At 35.3% G+C, this 20269-nt stretch overlaps 1 protein-coding gene across 2 annotated transcripts; it reads right to left on the bottom strand.

Annotated features, from left to right (window-relative positions):
* Positions 1-225: 225 nt before the first annotated feature.
* Positions 226-20203, bottom strand: LOC128992453 (tetratricopeptide repeat protein 7B). Of its 2 annotated transcripts, XM_054416030.1 has the most exons (17): positions 19826-20203; positions 16173-16324; positions 15112-15280; positions 14569-14742; positions 12667-12796; positions 11975-12096; positions 10608-10685; positions 8878-8989; positions 8062-8209; positions 7685-7873; positions 6954-7132; positions 6158-6440; positions 5274-5415; positions 3668-3906; positions 2574-2678; positions 1845-1936; positions 226-1143 (listed from the first exon to the last, which is right to left on the bottom strand). In XM_054416030.1, the coding sequence occupies exons 1-17, from the start codon at positions 19947-19949 to the stop codon at positions 1011-1013; spliced, it is 2571 nt and encodes an 856-aa protein (XP_054272005.1). In that variant the 5' UTR covers positions 19950-20203; the 3' UTR covers positions 226-1010. The 2 variants fall into 2 exon arrangements, with proteins under 2 accessions (XP_054272005.1, XP_054272006.1); XM_054416031.1 differs by lacking the exon at positions 10608-10685 and having other exon boundaries at positions 227-1143.
* Between the last annotated feature and the right edge of the window lie 66 nt (positions 20204-20269).

Raw genomic sequence — 20269 nt, 5'->3', positions numbered from 1 at the left:
GTCTCGAACTAAAAATCCAATCTCGTCCATCCCTACCAAAAACCTACAAGTTCTATAACTTAATGTTTTGGCACTCTTGTCCCGCAACTCTATCTGAGGTCGTAAGGGACGCATAGTTTGCTTGTATCTCGCCTGCAAGTCATTTGGCTTTCCCTTAAAATATAACAGGAAATCTAAATTATTCATGATAATGTAAAAAGTCTCAATTTAGTAATGGTAACAACATTTATTAAACATACTATAAAGACAACAAATATAGACTATAGTTACTGTATAACAGGTTTGCTGTACACTAAGGACAAAATAAAAAAGTAGTTAGGTGAAAGTAAAAAGTATACTAGGCTGTATATACAAATTACAAACTAAACAAAATAAAGTATTAGAGTCTAGAGATTTTCAAACCACCAAGATAAATTTGGCAGATTTTACTATCAAGATGAACACTTTTATTGATACAATGTAAAATAAAATACAATACATTCCTTGATCAAATATTTCGGCCAAAATATTTTTTGTGATTTAAATGTAACATTTTAAGTACAGATTTGTTTACAATACAATGTTATTATCAATTTAGCATTACGTTTTTTTTAGTTATTATTTTAAGTTCAAAAACAATAAAGGTATTTAAAATAATTATTGATTTTTTGTTAATTAAAAAATATATTTTAAATCCTGATATCTTTAATGTTTTAAATTTAAAAATATGAAAGAATGTTTCACATACATACCTAAATTGACCTAATCACTGTAAGTACTTAAACTCACCAAAACAAACTTATACTACCTCCCAACTATCTCCTAAATTTTATTTAAGTACATTCCATTCTTGTAAACAACTTTCCTCGCAAATTTCTAATCTCTCAATTTTGTAATATTTTCAACAGTATCTGGTATTCAATTTTAAATAACCCTATAGTGAAGATCCAGAATGAAACGGTAGGACTTTCCTATTCGTTAAAGGATGGTTAAATGCATTGTTGAGTATCGAGTAGCAGTAGGCCAATAGGTTACTCGAATGTGATGGGTATACTGGAGTATGGCAGTATCGGACTGACGGTTTCCACTTGTAATGCGGTAGCCATACAGTCGCTGGCTCGTTGGCAATCACCCAGGGTTTCCAGAACTTTTCCCAAGTTGTACCTGGAATAGAGCAAGAATACATTGTTAACTAGAGAGACTTTAGAGACTGAAATACTCCTCCATATACTTTGGTATTGCAAAAAGTCAGCAACTTTTGGTTTGAAATTAGACCCACCAATCCTTAATGAAAACTTTCATGATTTGACCAAATGTTTTGAAAAACAGAAGTTTCTCAACATTTTGGTTTTGGGGTTTTTAATTTGTTTGAACCCATCCACAGGTGGCTAAGAATGTAGGAAAGTTTAGTTTAGTAGACTAACCAGACGCAGTACAAAAAATAAAAAAACAATTAAAACAATACTAGATTAAAAACTGTTAAAACAGTCAATGAAAAAAGCTAAAGTAAAAAATTGAAAAATCTACTCAGCAGACGATATTTACTGTACAATCTGAGAACACAATAAAGGCGTGTCTTCTTCTGTCTTTGTGTCTTCTGTTCAAATCAGACCAATAAAACAAAAAGAAAAGAAAAACTGAAAAATTAATTTGCAGACATAATAACCGCACAATCCAAGAACATGAACCATAAAGCCATTTTTCTCCCGCCGTTGCCTCGCTCTTGTACTTTTTTATGCAATGTACCTATCCCACCTGAGTGGAAGATAGGTTCAAATTCCAAACCTAAAATTACTAATCAGTGACAAATAGTGTCCTGAACAATTAATGTTGAACTCTTTCTTCTAAGACTACAACACACTAACCATGTCGACGGAGCGTGGGGATCGATCTTGGCGGCGTCTCTGAGAGTTTTCTCTGCCAGACGATGACTGCCCAAGTAGTGATACATTAGACCCTGTAAACAAACCATCATCATACAAACAACGGGTTTTATAACATATTTACAGAAAAATCTCATTAGTTAGACATATGGTAACATTTAGTTTATGTTAAAAATATTTAAAACTAAAAGGAGAATAGGGTTAGAATCAAAAGTTTTATCAATAAATTATGGATCTTTTATAGTTATTATTGTGTAATGAAAGTTGGATAAATTTGCTTTCGGTAGAGATGTGCACCAGTGAATGACCATTAAAGCTTCAGTTTCCACATGTACCCATGGGAAAGTAGGCTATTAAGCTATAGTATATAGAATAGTATAATCATCTCGCCCATATTCTCCTGTACTTCTTAGTGATAAAAATTAATGTAATATGTTCAAACAAAGTGTTTGAAAAAAAAAACAACGAAAAAGTATCACGCCTAAATTATTGCACTAGTATTTTAGATAGTGTTTAAAAATTGGATTATTGTATTAAACCCCTTCCTTCCACCGAATAACCCATTCAAGATTCATTCCTCAGAGCTGGATACCCTGTATATAATTACCGTATGAAATAACTTGCACATATAGTTGTGAGTGGAAATATGGTGTGTTATTTTTGAGTCCAATATATCAGACTTCAAAGCTAAAAAATATACATCCAACCCACCAGGTGCTGAAGACTTTTGATATGGGAAGGATTGATGGCAACGGCGTTCTGAAAGCACTGTTTGGCCTCCATAAACTCTCGTTTATGTTCGTGTACCAGCCCTCGCTGGAAAAATCAACATTTAGATTAGGCTGGGTCATTGATAATATTAAATCTTAGGCCTAAACATTTTATAAACTATTTTTTCGAACAATGTATGAAAACTATTATGTTAACTTGTATGTAGACCAATGTATAAAAAAGTTGAAGCGCAAACATTTTGTAAAATATTTTTGAGACTGAAACTTAGAGAAACAGTTGAACCATAATAATTACTTTCATAACTCAGATCGATGTAACTTGTAACTTATAACAAGAGTTAAAGAAACCAAGTTAATTATTTTAACTGATACAGAGTTAACATTTCAAAATGTAATCCATCATACTCGAGATAAAAGGCTTATCAAAGCAAATCTGTAAAACCATTGACTTTGGATGCTGAAGTAGACATCTAATCTATATATTTTTTAACAGTTGAATGAGTCCACAGAGAGTGCTAGTGTCTAAAATTCTATTTTCTTGACATAAAGCAGCATTTAGCTAAAGCCAGAATGGCAAGGCAAGGTTATTTGCTTCAGGAAACTTGAAATTTATAAGAAACAGTTTGGCCTTGTGTAAACGTGGCTTAAAGAAGAACAAGACCTCCTAAGCTTGATTTGATTAAAAAGTCTGTGTAAAGCTGGGTTTTCCTAGGCCCGGAATCGGCTAGCGGAGAGAGGAACGCGGAGAGCGGACTCCACTTGTCTTAGGCAATTTAATGTTACTGTTTTCCTAGAAGCGGAGCGGAATGCCATGTTAATTTCAATTCCGCTCTCCGCGTTCCTCTCTCCGCTCGCCGAATCCGCGCCTAGGAAAACCCAGCTTAAGCGACATAAATCGGTAATTTACACCATCACAATCTGACTGTAGCTTAATTCAATTATGACCATTTTAATTCAAAACTGGCGACAACTTTAAAATTAGAATGCGATGTCTAGTTTTATCAATAGTCAAAGGTATAACACAATTAGGACAAAATTGTCTTCTTTAAGCTAACAAAAAAACAAAGCACTCACGGTGTACATGATGTGATGTGAGAGAGGGAATATCGAGGTGGCCTCTGCTATACTGGCAGCCGCCGCAGACACCTGGTCCAGCGATAAATAGATCTCTGCTATGAGTAGCCACACCTGTAGCTGTAGCAGCCACGCACGCTGTGGACCAGGCCGTGGAGCCAGCGAGGAGATAGACGAGGCCACCTCAGACAGAGCCTGCTCTACACGCGACGCGGCCAGCGAGTGTGCGTGGAGTGAGGCTGAAACAAATTACATTGAGAGAACAGAATTCTGCGTAACGTGAATAGTGTAGAATGGAGTGAGTGCCTAGTATGGTATGGTACTGTTACTAACCTGTGTGCCGTGCGCGTCACTTTTAAATATATATACTCAGCTTGCAAGCGATATCTTACTGGCCGAAGCATGTCAGCTGTCAACGGCAATAGAACTAAAAACGACGAGCATACGAGAAATTTCTCTCGTTCGTCTTGGCTCTTGGATATTGCCGGAGTCTTTTGCTAACAGCTCCAAATTAAACATAAGTATTTAGTATTTAAGTTCAGTTAGGGGTTGCCGGGGAGAAACTAGGGGGCTTTAGGATGTAGGTTTTCCAATTAAAAATGTCGGTCTTCTCCTTAAGAGAAGCCGACATCAGCTTGTCGAAACAACGTCTAAATTCACATGGTTCTAAATTGTTCATTAATTCTGTGCTGTCAATTCGATTAATTCATTGCCAAATTACCTTACTTCTATCAGGTTCCATTTTACACGATTAGTTCATTAGTTATCTTGTAAATGCAATTCTTACATATTCAGGTAGTGGGTTAGATAAGATTTTCATGTTATAAATTACTAAAATCACAGCTCATCAAAAGCTGGCTTAAGGTGTTAACGGCAATGGGCACGATCAGCCTCAGGGTAAAACATTTCTATTAAAATAGACAGTTAACAGTCCTTGATAATTTCTCAACCTCAAAGTAATTATTAATATATATTTCCATGTCCCAATCCTCACGCATCCATACCACTCTTTCATTAACATATTCCACATACATCCTCAACCAGTGCAATTAGTATCACCCAGTCACACATTGTAGCATCATACGCTACACCTGATTTTGCCAGAACCGTTTTGTTAAAAGTTGGGTCGAGTAAGCCATTGAACCTTCAGGACTCTTACACTTTACAACTTTTAAAAACTATTGTTGAAATGTTGAATCAAAGTGGAATATTGAAACAAATTATGAAACCGAGTTCCAGGAATCTAGAACCAACATGTAGGATGTAAAATCAAAATCCCGTTGAAAGAGGTTAAAACCAAGATCTAAGATGTTGAATTTGAGTTGCAAGATGTATGTAAATAAAGTCATATTGAATTTTAATTGGTCTCCTTTTCTTTTGTAAAATGTGTTGCTTATTTCTATTCATCACAAATTCCTAATTTGTTTATTTATTGACGAACTGAACAGTGATGGATTAAGGTAAATAAAGGTAAATTTATTGTATTCACAAACTAAAAATAGATTTTAAGTAGTTTGAAGTAATTTTTTTTAGTAAAAAGGGAATAATTTTGAAGGAATTTGTAACAAGTTTTAACATGATTAGCTAAATGTAAACCTAATCATACCTGTATCTTTGTCAGACATTTCAGAGGTGTAGAGCTGAAAGTGACTTCTCGTATCAGAGTAGTCGTTCTGAGTTTGCTGAACTTGCTCTTCGTACAAAACCTTCCATAATGTCAGCATCTGTTTGGCTGACACAAGAGCGACCTGTACAGATAAAACACAATTGAATATGGTGTTTTGAAATACCTACTTATTGTCTTTTATGTATACTTGATACAAGTTCCATGGAAATGTAAAAAATTAAGCATGTGCAAACGGGTCCTTGGGCTGCTGAATTGTTGAGCAGAATTGTTTTGTAATATCTTGCACTATTATGTTTGTTGTTTTGAACGTTAACACAACTCAAACAAAGTTTCAAGTACTAAACTAGGACTACAACTCTTTGTCTGAAAAGAATATTGTGAGTTTCTCTTCAACTCTACCTACAGAGAAGTAAGATAAAGAGGAAACATGCTTAAGGAACAATCGTGCGCTTTAAGCTCTGGAATGGTGGGGCAGAAATATACTAGTACCCAGCAAGAAAGAGCCTGAACGGCTATGGTTTACAACAGGTGTTGTAGCGCACAGGCTCTTCCTACTGCGTGAGCGCTGTTGCTGTTGTACATGACGGAGAGGAGAGCGGAAGGAGACGACCAATAGAATTTGAATTAGACACAAGCCACTGGTGCCTGACACGACTTAAGTACACCATTGAATGTTTCCTCTATGTATCTTATTTCTCTGTGCTCTACCCAAGTGGCTGTGTAGACTTTTTCTAATATACCTTCCGCTTAATTGTCCATTACACAACTCAAAGTTTTAACTACTAAACCAAGACCAGAATTTTCATGTAAAAAATGTTGGCGGCAAAGCTGCAACTTTACAATGTAGGTTTAACTTAACTGACCTCAGGCCCGTGCATCTGCAACTGTAGATGTGTCTTGACGTACAGCAGGTTCAAGTTGTCAGGGAAGTCTAACAGTGCGGAGTCCAGCAGAGCGTGGGCCTCAGTCAGCTGTTTCTGAGCCGTCAGCAGCAGCACCATCAGCTGTAGAGAAGGCACATGCTCTGGACATAGCTGTAGTGCTGCCTTGGTGTGTGTCAGGGCCTCTGCCACCTGAGCTTTACTGGCACAGTGTAGACCCAGGTAGTACTCTACTAGGTGATCACCTGGGTCGTTCTGCTGTGACCTGAAACCCAAGTCAAGAGAAGAGGCTCAATTACACATTATAGTAAATGCACACTACTCTAAGTGTATAGTTGCTAAAACTAATACTGCTGTGTAAATTGCAACTAGAGATGTGCGAGTGGCTCGATTTTCAAGATGAGCCGTGCCGAGTCTGGCCTACAAGCTTGAGAGATCGAGCACAAAGTCAGAACATCAAGCTCAGGCTGAGCTTTTATAATCGGGATCGCAAAATTCTCCTGCAAGTTCACACGATAGGAAAATTCAAGCTTTTGCCGCAATCGCGGATGAGGATAATAGAGATTACACGACTACCAACAACGATGATGACCACAAGACCATGTGATATTCAGGATTTTGCCACAATCACGATGACAATTATAACATTCCCGTGACCATGGAAGACGATGATGATGATAACCAGACGACTGTCTTAGACTAATCAACCAAACCAAACTAACATGATCTGTTTGAAAAGAATATCCATTATTTTCTACCTCTAAAAACTCACACTTACTTGAGGAACGAGTCATGCGCGAGAGCATGTAACCGTTGCTTCTCCTGCTTCAAATGGGACAGCACGGCTGCATAGTGAGCTCCGATGCCGATGTAGAGATGACACCGAGACAGCAGGTTCTGGGGATGTGACGTCTGCCGGGCCAATGCCTTCTGGCTCCACTGCATGCCTTCCGACATCTGCGACCAATATCAGAGTTAACAGGTTTAAAGTGTTGTTTCAATTACAGTTTTTACAACGTGATATTGCCACTAAAAAGCTGAATACGTATTTTAGTTTATGGTTAACTTATTCAAATGAATATAAAGAAGGTTCACTAGAGGGACATATCCATTTTGTTTTCTAAATGGATGAACCTACAACCAAAGATGGGTTCTGAACCACCCTGGTATCAGAGCTAGAATCCATCTGTGATTGGTGAGGTTTGATCTCAGGTCTGAAGATACTTGAGTACATCCAGGCTCATATATAAAACACATTGAACGTACACCATAAACGTAATTTATTGTGTTACTGCTTACACCAATGGCACTCTATTTGAAAGTACCAAAGCAAACAATTTAAAAGAAAGGAATCAAAAGCATCACATCGGACATCAAAGTTAGACACTACCACTGCTAACACGCTCAATGTTTTACTTCAAATTTTATCTGGTGAAACAACAACAAAAAATTTAAGAACAAGATAATGACAAAAAAATTAGGAGTTGTAATTGAAACTTCTAACCATACCAAGTTGAGATGCTGATAACAAATTCTCGCTGCGATGAGACAGGGCATAACCTTGGTTGGCATCAGTCGGGCGACCTCCTTCAGAGCAGACAGGGCGTGTACATGGTGACCCATCGACTCTAGACACAACGCCTGCTGTAGCCAGATATGCGCCTCCTCATAAGAGAACTTCATGGCTCTCTCTATACACTGCAACAATCAACAGTTCATTGCTGGTGGGTGAACTAAAGCATTATCTGCGAACCTCTGCCGAACAAAAATCTGGGGTCTTAGGGAAAATCGGGGACTAAACCAAGCGGTCTTTTTGTGGATACCTTTGTCTAGAATTATCAAAAAATTAAAAATTAGGATTGAACCATTGGTCTCAAAAAACATACCTCATAGAGTAAGGAGACCTGGCCCCAGCGCACTAAAGTGATGGTGAGTAGATCGTAGATCACCATGGCGTTGCTCATGGCTCGTATACGCGCCTCCTTGAACTCCGGAGATTGACTGAGGACTGCTTCTCTCACTGCCATCGCCTCGCTGCAACATCAGACACAAGTAGACTGTGTGGTATGTAATGAGATCAGGAAACTTATTAACAAGCAGTGACAAATCTATCAAGTATGCTTTGATCAAAAACAGCCTCCTTTAACACAAGGTTGGTGTGTGGCAACGTCCTAACGTCATGCCTATTGCCGTGGTGATAACGATAACAGAAATGACAAAAGTGTAAAAATTTCTTATGCTGTCTATTATAAATTAGTCCATTATTTTTGTCCATTTTGAAAAATTGTATTTAAAATTAAACTGAAATTATAGAAACTCTCTCCATTAAGAAGATACTAGCAAAATTTGGCGATCGATCACTTTATCTATTAAGCTAGCAGTACTTTGATTTTAAGATGATCACTGAAAGCATCATACTAAACATTTTTTTATTTAAAGGTACTAACTGGGAATATTTTGATGTTTAGGAAATTACTCTAACTAATCCGCTTCCAAGTCAGTTAAAAACTAATAGTAGAAAAGTGCTTACATAGGCTACTTAATTTACAAAGGTTTAAAATCAAAGTAACCTAAATCAGAGTAGAAAATATTTATGAATAGTAGAAACAAAAAGCTAGTGTTGTAACGGTGTACCATACATAAATAGTATTTTTGTTAACCAAAAATATTTAATTTTTAAATCATTCAATTTTCAAACAAACCTGATCAGAAGCAGAAGAATGACCTCTTCATACTCATTGCGTGGGATGAACAGGTTGATGCCAGTGTATAGACGAGGCTTCCAGGCACTAACAGCTGCATTTTTCTTCGTGCCTAGTATGAATAGCCAAAATAAATACCTCAAATAACATTAATCTCTAAACAATTCATTATTTTGCAGCTAATAGACCTATTTTTTTCATTTTTTGTATTATCATTAAGGGGCAAAAGGCTAAAAAACGATAAATGTACGCTCAAATGCAAAATCATACCAAGTAAACAAAAGACGATACATTATTTTATGCAATAGCCTACATTTGGTAAAATTCTAAAACTTTAAATGTTTGCTTTGAGTTTTTCTTAACGTTAAAAATAATATTCATAAACATTACAGTTTTAATCATTTTTAATTATCCTACTTTAAAAATTGTAATTTCCTTTTTTGGTTGATTATGAATTACTGGGTAAGTGAAAACCTTTGAGATATTTTAATAACGTAAACTAATAGTTTATATGTGTGTTTAAGCTGATATTAATGCATAGGCCTATACAAAAATGTATCTTTAGAATATGTAACAAACACATATACTGTACAAGGACTAAACAGAAAGTTATTTTTGGCTGATTGTGTTTATAATGTAAAATTATTATAAAGTTTTAAAACTATTGCTATTTTATTTAAGTTATTTTGACTAGGCACTATTTTTACTACAATACAACTACAAATAGTTGAAGGTATCTAATGTTTAGTTTGATGTTGATTTAATTTATATACAATACAGTGTTTAATATATATACAAAAGGATTTTCCCTTTAAAATTTATTGTTTTAAAAGTTTAATAGTTATTTTATCTTTAATCGTTTATTTTTGAATCCTAACATGCAACTACAGTAGTTCATCCACATCTATTGAATAAACTAATAAACAAAAATTCAAATTATATTTCAAAAGGAACCAAAAGTAAACAACTAATAAAATTAGTAACGTACGGGATCCTGTTTGTTTAAATTAGGTTAAAAAAAAATAATTTGAGCTATTAATTAGTTCAATAGAAACTTAAATTGACTGTTCCTAATTTTACTCACACTATAAACTGCAAACAATTAGTTTACACATCAGGATCTCAAAAGACGAAATTTATTTTTAAATTGATGATCTGAATCCTTAACGATATCATCAAAGATATTTTAAGCAAATTTATTTTTAAACCCTTATAAAGGTAATCAAGCCTCATAATTTAGAATTTTAATTAAAACAACACTAGAAGACTATAAAGTATCCTATTGGAAAACGTTCATCTTGTATTAATTTTGTGTATAAGTATATTTTATTTTTATGTCCTAAGATATAAAATTACAATAATTAGTTTTTAGCATTGTTATCACTGTAAAAATCAAACCCAAAATTTCATTTCAAAATCAATCACACACAGAAAAAAATTTCAAAAATCAACCAAACACATGATTTTATAATTTGATTAAAAATGTGTCTTCAAAGAGAGTTTAAAAGTGTTAAAAAGCGTTAGTCCCCTGATTAGGTCAAAATAGCAAAACATTAAATATACTTAAAAGACGTTTACAAAAGTAGATTATAAAAATTAATCTCGGTGAAAAATTAAAGTGTTTGAAGAAAACGCAAAAAAAGTCAGTAAGGAGAGCAGAACCCGTTACTCGCTAGCCTAATGCTGCGAGTAAAGCAAAGCAGCAATCCACAGCACGACTCTTGACAAACCTATGACATTGAGGGTGTTACATGTCAGTGTAAACAGAGCGGTGGGAAGTTCTACGTCCAGAGTGTGCATGTACAAACCTGCCCAAACATGTACGAACGCTCAGTAACAGGCCTGAACTTGTCGTGAACATCATCAGTACACAACATAAAAACTAATTGGAGCAAAAACTGTGGAAATAATACAAAAACAGATTTATGTGTAACTTTAATGAATGTTGAAATATTTATACAGTAGACTCCCTCTTATCCGGACTCCTCGGGGCCGAGGGATGTCCGGATAACGGATTTTCCGGTTAAACTGACGTCTCCTGTTTACTGTGATATTTAACTTAAATTTAGGAGAGCATTGTATTTAGACATGTGATCACTGGTCTCAAATCTTTCCCACGAGAATAGTCGTTTCAGTACTGCCCACTTCCTGCCAATCTAGTCCGGTTAAACCAATGTGCTGATAAAAAAATTTTCCGGTTAAAGAGATGTCATTTCCACCGAGTGTAGTCCAGTTAAAAGGTGTCCGGATAAGAGGGAGTCTACTGTACTTCTAAAGATATTTTTATTTTTATCAGTGTTCATTTATGAATCATTTTAGCCTCTGAATTGCTTATAGCTAACAATATACGATGTTGAATTACCTAAGGTAAGAACTCATCATATGAATTGTTTATTTATGATTGATACTCATTTGATACTTTGCCTCAAACTAAATTACAATTGCTAAAAATATAACCAGCTTCTAGGTATCAGTTGGATTCCACCAACGATAATCAAAAGGATTTAAATTGAGTTATTTTAAATTAGTTTTAACTTTTACACCTCATCTTTGTCATGTTAAAGCCATTAAAATAATAAAAAAGTAATTATTAAACATATCCCATTTAAAAAATACTGCTTTTTAATGTAAACTAATAGGATATGAGAACATGCTAAACTTTAGAAAACTCCATCCGTGTATCACAATCAGTTTTCATCAAAGTTTTACTTCAAATACGTTCTAAAAAGACAGTTAAAATGCTTCAACCATATTAAGGCTGCAAAAATTATAGCTAACTTTTATATAAATATGTAAATAAATAAAGTGTTTATGTTTGTTTTGTGGTCAGAAAAACAACCATCTTACAAAACTTAGGGGGTGAAAAACTTATTATTCACATGAGAATGTTTTCAGCAACGGTTAGTCTCATGGAATGTATTGTAAAACCGAATGCATTGTAGTCTGGTTTTCACAACCAGGTTAACAAACGTACAGTCCAATTTGAGATATTTAAAATGGATTTCTTGAACAAACATTATAGATTAAAAGGATTAAATTTGAGAGTCCTGAGAATTTTTCATCGTATCAAACGCAACAACTTGTAAATTTCACTTACTGTTACCAGGGGGCGAATAGCGGATGCCAGTATAGCCTCGCAGCAGGACTTCAGCTAGTTGTCGTGTTAACGTTAGCCTCAACCCGTGAGTCCCACTGGATTCAACGGCACACAGCATGTTCCTGGGAAGAAAAAAAGTTGGAGTTAAAAAAAAAATACTTGATTTTTACGATGTTTTTTTGAGGATAGCATTCCCTTAATGGAAACTTGTCCCAAGAAACATACTTTATACACAATGCATAAGAATGCTAAGAAATAAATAAAGAATGCATAAGAATGAATTATACACTGGATTTGTCAGTATTAACTAAGGAAGGTTATAGTTGTAGACAGATTTTTACGCCAAAAGAAATCTATCTTTAACTCGTACTTTTCTTTGCTGAAAATGCTATCAGTGACAGTGAAATATTTTAATGTTTTGGCTATAGTGTAAAGTTTTGTGTTTCCTGTGCCTGCTATCCCAACAGAATCCTAAACACCTCCTGCTCTAAGAGTCAGCTCATCAGGTGCATAGAAGAATCTACTTTAGTCTGATGCAACAGCCTATTTGATTTATTTAATTAAAATCAAAAGAAATGCAGTTTCAATATTTTTAAGTGCAGAGGCAACCACTTCTTTACTTATTTTCTTTACTCTTTACTCTCTACTTTAAAGATTAATTGTATATTACACACATGTACTCCAAAACCTACCTATAACGAGTGACAGCCAATGGTATTTTCCCAGTCTGAATGTACAGCAACGGAGCTCTCTGTATGGCTGTTTCCAAGATGGGGCCCATTGTACGTGTTGAGTCTTGTGGTTGTGGGGAGTGGGAGCCGGCTGGAAAACATTCAGTTTCTTAACTACCAATTCAGAGCTTATATAATGAACTGGCATTTGGCTCGCAGTTAGTCGTCATTTAGAAATTTAGGAAGGGGTGAGAGGCCATCACCAAGAAGCCTCAAGTCCGTAGCACACCTAGAAGTGGTCTAGATAGCACTCTCAGCATTTCTCAAGTCGCTGTCAAATTTGAAGCAATAATGGTGGATTTCTATATATGTGAGGGGGAGTTAACATTTAAGGATAATATTAATTAATATTTAAAGTGAAAATGTAACGATTTTTATTTTCTTTGGCTGTTTGAGACTAAGACAAGCGTCAAGTCTCTTGCTTGTTTTTAAATGGTTCTGATGTCCAATCCAAAGTCAGAAACTTTCAATGTTGTTTCCCATGAAATAAAATAATGGAGGGAGAAATTGTTAAATCGAGGGGGGGGTATTAGTGGAAAATGTAGCTTTTGGCAATGTCCTAGGTCGTTTGGGACCAAGACCAACAATCATACCAAATTTTCTTATCTCCAACTAATCTTAAAGTGGGTAAACGCGATTTAGACCGATGCACCTGTAGGAATAACATTGGGGAAGTCGATATTTCAGGGTGGGGGAGGGGGGTTATAATTGTAATATTTCACTTTTTCAAAATGGACGCAAGACCTATAATCGTGCCAAATTTCAGATAACCTGTAATAACATTTGTGGGGGGGTCGATATTTTTTGGGGGGGGGAGGTTATTATTTGAAAATTATTAACTTTTTGAAAAGGGTGCAAGACCTACAATCGTGCCAAAATTCATATCTCCGGCTAATTTTGAAGTAGGTAATGTTGAAGTAATGTGAACGCGTGATTTGGATGATGCACCTGTGGTGGCTATATGGTAGATATAAGGGGGGAAATCAATTTCGGGGGGGGGGGTTAAGGTCCCTTTTATATTCATACCATTATTAATAGCCCTAATAGGAAAAAACTGTGTATATATTTCATATCCTAGCGCCCATAGAATTAGTAAAGAATCGGTTATAGCCTCATAAAAGTGGAAAAATATATCAAATTCTGACATTACACTTTAATGGTGGTTGTGGGGAGTGGGAGCCGGCTGGAGAACATTCAGTTTCTTAACTACCAATTCAGACAGACCTTATATAATGAATGAGAAGACTTAAACATGGGTAAGAAATTTAATCACTATTGTTTAAATCATGGGGAAGTGATTAAGAGTATTGTACTCTCAGTTTAAGGCTGCGCGCGCAAATGCAAGGGGTTTAGTTCTTACTGTTTGTAGCCCCAATTGTGAACTGATTTAAAAGATCTTGGTGTCATATTTTTTGTTAAATATTATTGTAGTAGTTTTGAAGTTCTTTTAAATTTTGATTCTTCAAAAAATGTTGGGCTCAAAGGTTGGTAAAAATGTTAAAATACATACTTTTATCATCAGTTTTAACGCATAAAAATAATTTTTTAGGAAAAAAACACAAACGGGGAAAGTGCAATAGATTCTTAAAAACAAGAATCTGCAGTTAGCTTATTAAAAACATTAAGTAGGCATAACAATGTTATCACCCAGATTCCAAAAGCTTGGTTCATGGCGCTGTTCAGGGACATCGGCGTTCAGCAACTTCAATTGAGAAGTCCGAGCTGAGGTAGAGCGCACCCTTAAATATATCATAATTCCATTTAGTAGCTTCTGAGTTTAATTCAATTAATCCCAGTAATCTCCACTTTTAGAGCAAATTATACAAAATATGCTAAAAAACATTATGTTGTTGGCTGACCTACCTGTGTTGTTGATAGTCCCCGTAGTAACAAGCTGTTGTTGAACTTTGTCCTGTTCCTGAAGATACAACAAAGTCAAGTCTCCCGCCAGCTCGAAACACCTGGCCATCTGCTCCTCCCACTCCACCTGCTTGTATTTGCTGGTGGATGACGGCGGCACCTTCTCCAAACACAGTCCTGTGAATACGGTTAAGAGCTAAGATAGAGAAAGGGGCAATCCAAAACCACTAAAAATGCAAAAAACGTATGTGTATAAAATGTAATTTGTATATTACTGTTAAAGTTAGATTTTGCAGAGGTAGTCTACAATGGAACAAGAATGTGTGCCATACAGCATTTACACAGAAACAGAACTTACACCAAGCAAACCTCTTCTCTCTTAAAAAAATATATACAAACGAGCATTCAAAATATTTTAAACTGATTATGGTAGATTATGTTCAATAGAAATGTCACTCTACTTCCAATACATAGGACTATTTAAATTTAAATGAAAATTCTACTTTGAATTAAAACAAAAAATGTTGTTTATAGGCGAAAACCCACCTTTGATGGCGTAAGATTCTGCTACAATCCGTAAGCTACGACTAGGTAAAGGTTTCTCCGTAAGTGACTGAAGATCTGCTTCGTTGTAATGATTAAGTGACTCCTCAAAGAATCCCATGGCGTAATGTAGCTTCCCGAGAAGTAAATGTGAGTCTAGGGCTACTCCAGCCTACAAATGGGAACTCACGTTTATCAAATTACTATAATATTAGATCAATGAAAATTGTCTACCATTTAATTTCTAGCTAAACATTGTCTGGTTTTAACCAGCCAAATGATGTCCAGGGAAAATGCTACTAATTCTCAGAGTTCAGAAAAAAAACATTTTTCTTGTGTCTTTAAAAAAACTTGTTATGTAACAATTTCAATTTTCGAGCAAACTTATGGTAAGGAAGAAAAACATGAAAGAGGTAGGTCACAATTAAATTGAAAAAAATATACCCCCAGATCAACTTAATTACTTTTCATGACTTGCAAGAACACAAAACAAACATAATCTGAAACTGTTAGTTTCAAATATGATTGTCCAATATAGGCTAGTGAAATCTAGAAAACTAGTCAAGCCTCACCATGAAAAAATTGCTGTGTAAAAATTACATTTCTAAACTATTTACTAGGTAAAATGAGAATTTAATTTCAAGCTTAGGTTAGGTTAGAGTTCTAGTTATTATACTACAAAGCCATGGTAGTGTTTCTTTAATTTGAGGACGAGAATCCTCGTGATTCCATCATCTTATCCATTAATAGCTTACCTAAATTGCAAGTTAGCGGGGGTTACCCTATAGTTCTTGCTTAAAATGAGAAAGATTTCAGTTTGATCTTGGGAAAATTCATTAGCTTTTTGATGGCTCAAAACTGAACCCAGTTGACCTTAGTCATTGGGTTTTTATAATGATCCTGGTTAAAGAACAGTTTAAATCTTAGCCTACTAAGTAAAAACCTACAAAAATTGTCTTACTCATCCACACAATTATCATTCATTACCAACTTATTCTGGTTAAAATTAAAACTTATTCTGGCCTTAATTTTGCCGTCATGTTAAATAGGTCTAGTATTGATACCTTTTTTCCTTGTTCACTAGCAGCGTTCAGTAAACAACGCTTCGCTTCTCCCAAGCCTGACCGAGCTCTGGAGAAATTGGTTTCGACAGGTGGCCATTCTTCCAAAAACAGCTCCAGCTTTCCTTCCCCAAGAAGAAAGTTGCACAGTGGAGCTGAAATAGAGTTATAGAAAAATTACACACATAGGAAATATATTGTAATATTTCCTTTAAAAGTAGCAAATGAGTAGGTAGACGAATTAATAAGAAAACTGTATGGTTGCAAATAAATGATATTATAATACAACGGGCCTACATTTGCGTAAACTTAGTGGTTTGATTTTGGGAATTTAATGATCAAAGATGAGTAGAGACAATCATGTCTATTGGGATTCAGGGGGGATTCAGTGCAGGAGGCTTGAGGTAGGCAAAGAGATAGCTTGCAAAATATATAAGCGTGACCACAATAAGCTATGAACTGCTGGCAATGTAATGTGATGCCGTGTTTGGATAATGAAAGATAACCAAATTAATTTCCAGTATCAAACCGGCAAGATGACAAGGTCTGGTAATTTGTGACCTCAGCAATCACTTCTCGGACTTTAGGGTCTACTTAAAAGGTAGGAAAGCCTACATGTCAGAGTCTTTCTGGATCATCTAAGCACCTCAGACATGACTGACCAAAGTGATGAATGAATTTAGATTCACTCGATGTGTGTCATTCTGTAGGCTGAGTAAGGACACTGCATCCCGATACTAGCAATGAGACTGTTTAATACTTTGCAATTAATTACCAATAATTTTGCATCTTGATGAATAACTTTATTTGTGACAAACCAAGGTGCTTGTAAAATTTTTCTTAGTGTTTTAGATTGAAACCGTTGAACTATTTCTATGTTCGAGTTTGAAGTGGTTCCCCAGAGTTGGATACCGTAGGTCCCAATAGGTTTCAATATAATTTTGTATAAAAGTACCTAATTTATTTTCAACAGATAATTTTGAATTTCGACCAATAAGCCAATTTAGTTTGTTTGTTTTTAAATTTAAATGGAGTCGTTTGTTCCAAATGTGTGAATGCCATGTAAGCCGTCTGTCGAGATGCATACCAAGGTACTTAACTTCGTTGGATTGTGGAAGCATTACATTATTCAATGTTACTGGGGGGCAAGTTCTTGTAGACATAGTAAATGTAACTTAAACGGATTTTGTTTCATTTACTTTAATTTTCCAATTCTGTAGCCACTGAGACAAATCGTCTAATGCAGCCTGAAGGTTTGATGATGCCAGAATAGGATCCTGATTTGATGATAAAAAAGCAGTGTCGTCTGCAAATGTTGCAACCGTAATACCCTGAGTACTTGGAAAGTCGGTAATTATATCGACCTCCGGACCTCACCCGAAATTAAAATTTTTTTTTTTCAAAATGGTCGAAATTTCACGCTGATTTCAAAAATGATTGTCGTTTTTTTCGGAAACGTCCCGTTTTCCCGGAAAATGGGAAAAACGGGAAAAATATTTTTTTCCTCAAAACCCATGTTGCGGGTACTCAAATTATGCGGAATTTCCTCCTGAACAAGAATATGTAAATTTCATTACGATCGGACCACTATTAAGTAAAATATCACCGAAAAACGGGAAAACGGGGAAATTTCTTTTTTGCTCAAAACCCATGTTGTGGGTACTCAAATTGTGCGGAATTTCATCCTGAACAAGAATATGTAGTTTTTATTACGATTGCTTTTAAGTAAAACATCACCGGACAGGTTAACTAACCTAACATAACCTAACTTAGTTTTAGATAAGTTAGGTTAGGTTAGGTTACGTTAGGTTAGGTTGGTTTAGGTTAGGTTGAGTTTTGTTAGGTTAGGTTAGCTTAAGTTAGGTTAGGTTTAGTTAGGTTAGGTTGAGTTTTGTTAGGTTAGGTTAGGTTAGGCTAGGTTAGGTTAGGTTAGGTTAGGTTAGGTTAGGTTAGATTAGGTTAGTTTACTTACAATACTCATGTTATTAATAAACTAACCCAACCTAACCTAACTTACGAACTTAGGTTAGTTTAGGTTAAGTTAGGTTAGTTTACTTACAATACTAACCTAACCTAACCTAACTTATCCTAACCTAACCTAATCTAAGTTCCTAAGTTAGGTTAGAATAGTTTATCAATAACATGAGTATTGTAAGTAAACTAACCTAACCCAACCAAACTTAACCTAACCTAACCTAACAAAACTCAACCTAACTAGGTTAGGTTAGTATTGTAAGTAAACTAACCTAACTTAACCTAACCTAAGTTCGTAAGTTAGGTTAGGTTGGGTTAGTTTATTAATAACATGAGTATTGTAAGTAAACTAACCTAATCTAACCTAACCTAACATAACATAACCTAACCTAACCAAACTTAACCTAACCAAACTTAACCTAACCAAACTTAACCTAACCTAACCTAAACTAACAAAACTCAACCTAACCTAAACCTAACCTAACCTAACTTAACCTAACCTAACCAAACTTAACCTAACCTAACAAAACTCAACCTAACCTAAACCAACCTAACCTAACCTAACCTAAACTAACCTATCCTAGCCTAACCTAACTTATCTAAACCTATTGTAAGTAGAGTATTGTAAGTAAACTAACCTAACCCAACCAAACTTAACCTAACCTAACCTAACAAAACTCAACCTAACTAGGTTAGGTTAGTATTGTAAGTAAACTAACCTAACTTAACCTAACCTAAGTTCGTAAGTTAGGTTAGGTTGGGTTAGTTTATTAATAACATGAGTATTGTAAGTAAACTAACCTAATCTAACCTAACCTAACCTAACCTAACATAACATAACCTAACCTAACCAAACTTAACCTAACCAAACTTAACCTAACCAAACTTAACCTAACCTAACCTAAACTAACAAAACTCAACCTAACCTAAACCTAACCTAACCTAACTTAACCTAACCTAACCAAACTTAACCTAACCTAACAAAACTCAACCTAACCTAAACCAACCTAACCTAACCTAACCTAAACTAACCTATCCTAACCTAACCTAACTTATCTAAACCTAAGTTAGGTTATGTTAGGTTAGTTAACCTGTCCGGTGATGTTTTACTTAAAAGCAATCGTAATAAAAGCTACATATTCTTGTTCAGGATGAAATTCCGCACAATTTGAGTACCCACAACATGGGTTTTGAGCAAAAAAGAAATTTCCCCGTTTTCCCGTTTTTCGGTGATATTTTACTTAATAGTGGTCCGATCGTAATGAAATTTACATATTCTTGTTCAGGAGGAAATTCCGCATAATTTGAGTACCCACAACATGGGTTTTGAGGAAAAGAATATTTTTCCCGTTTTTCCCATTTTCCGGGAAAACGGGACGTTTCCGAAAAAAAAGACAATCATTTTTGAAATCAGCGTGAAATTTCGACCATTTTGAAAAAAAAAAAATTTAATTTCGGGTGAGGTCCGGAGGTCGATATAATTACCGGAAAGTCATACGTGAACAAAATATACAAAATATCATTAATGGCTTAACAAAAGGGCCTGGCCTAAAATAACGTGTTAAACAGTTCCAGGCTATTGTCGGACACGTTCCCAAGTTTCCTAGAGAAAAAGAAGGTCCAAGAAAAGGCCTAGCCTAGTTTAGTAACAATCTTCGACAAAGAACTTTTATTAGGCCTACCTTGTGCTGCATTCTTGCTCTTCAACTGCTCTGCAAGCTCTATCACTTTCTTCCAGTTTGATTCCTCCCTACTCTTTTCTATTTCAGTCTCAATCCTCACTGAATTTCTACCCTTTCCTGCCATAATAGTTAGCTGTAAAACCTAAAAATTAAACTCAATAGCTTATACATAACCGACTTTTGGGGTGGTGTGAAATATTTTTTCACATAGAATTTTCTGAGGAGTTACTCCATGGCTTAGGATGGACAAAACTAACACTTTTGAATAAACACACAGTAAGTTACCTAGAAACCTTTTATCTTGATGTAATTTTAATATTATTCGACAAACACCTAGCACAAACAGCACAACAGTACAGTAGTGACAGTTAAATTTTGACAGATAAACTACAGAATACAGAACATGATCTGCAGATGTCTGCTGATCTATTCTAAACTGAGGAA

This window comes from Macrosteles quadrilineatus, unplaced genomic scaffold, assembly GCF_028750875.1.
Source record: "Macrosteles quadrilineatus isolate MER2022 unplaced genomic scaffold, UCM_ALF_1.0 Scaffold_4__1_contigs__length_99947679, whole genome shotgun sequence".
In the NCBI taxonomy this organism is placed as follows: domain Eukaryota; kingdom Metazoa; phylum Arthropoda; class Insecta; order Hemiptera; family Cicadellidae; genus Macrosteles; species Macrosteles quadrilineatus.
Note: the sequence above shows the minus strand (reverse complement) of the source record. Positions and strands in the feature narration are given on the sequence as shown.

Excerpts from the sequence above, each read along its gene's own strand:
- LOC128992453 (XM_054416030.1), bottom strand. The coding sequence starts at position 19,949 with ATGGCAGGAAAGGGTAGAAATTCAGTGAGGATTGAGACTGAAATAGAA. Across the intron at positions 12,097-12,666 it reads TTGGCTGTCACTCGTTATAG|GAACATGCTGTGTGCCGTTG; the intron begins GTAGGTTTTGGA and ends TTTTCTTCCCAG. Across the intron at positions 1,144-1,844 it reads CCCCACGCTCCGTCGACATG|GTACAACTTGGGAAAAGTTC; the intron begins GTTAGTGTGTTG and ends GCTCTATTCCAG.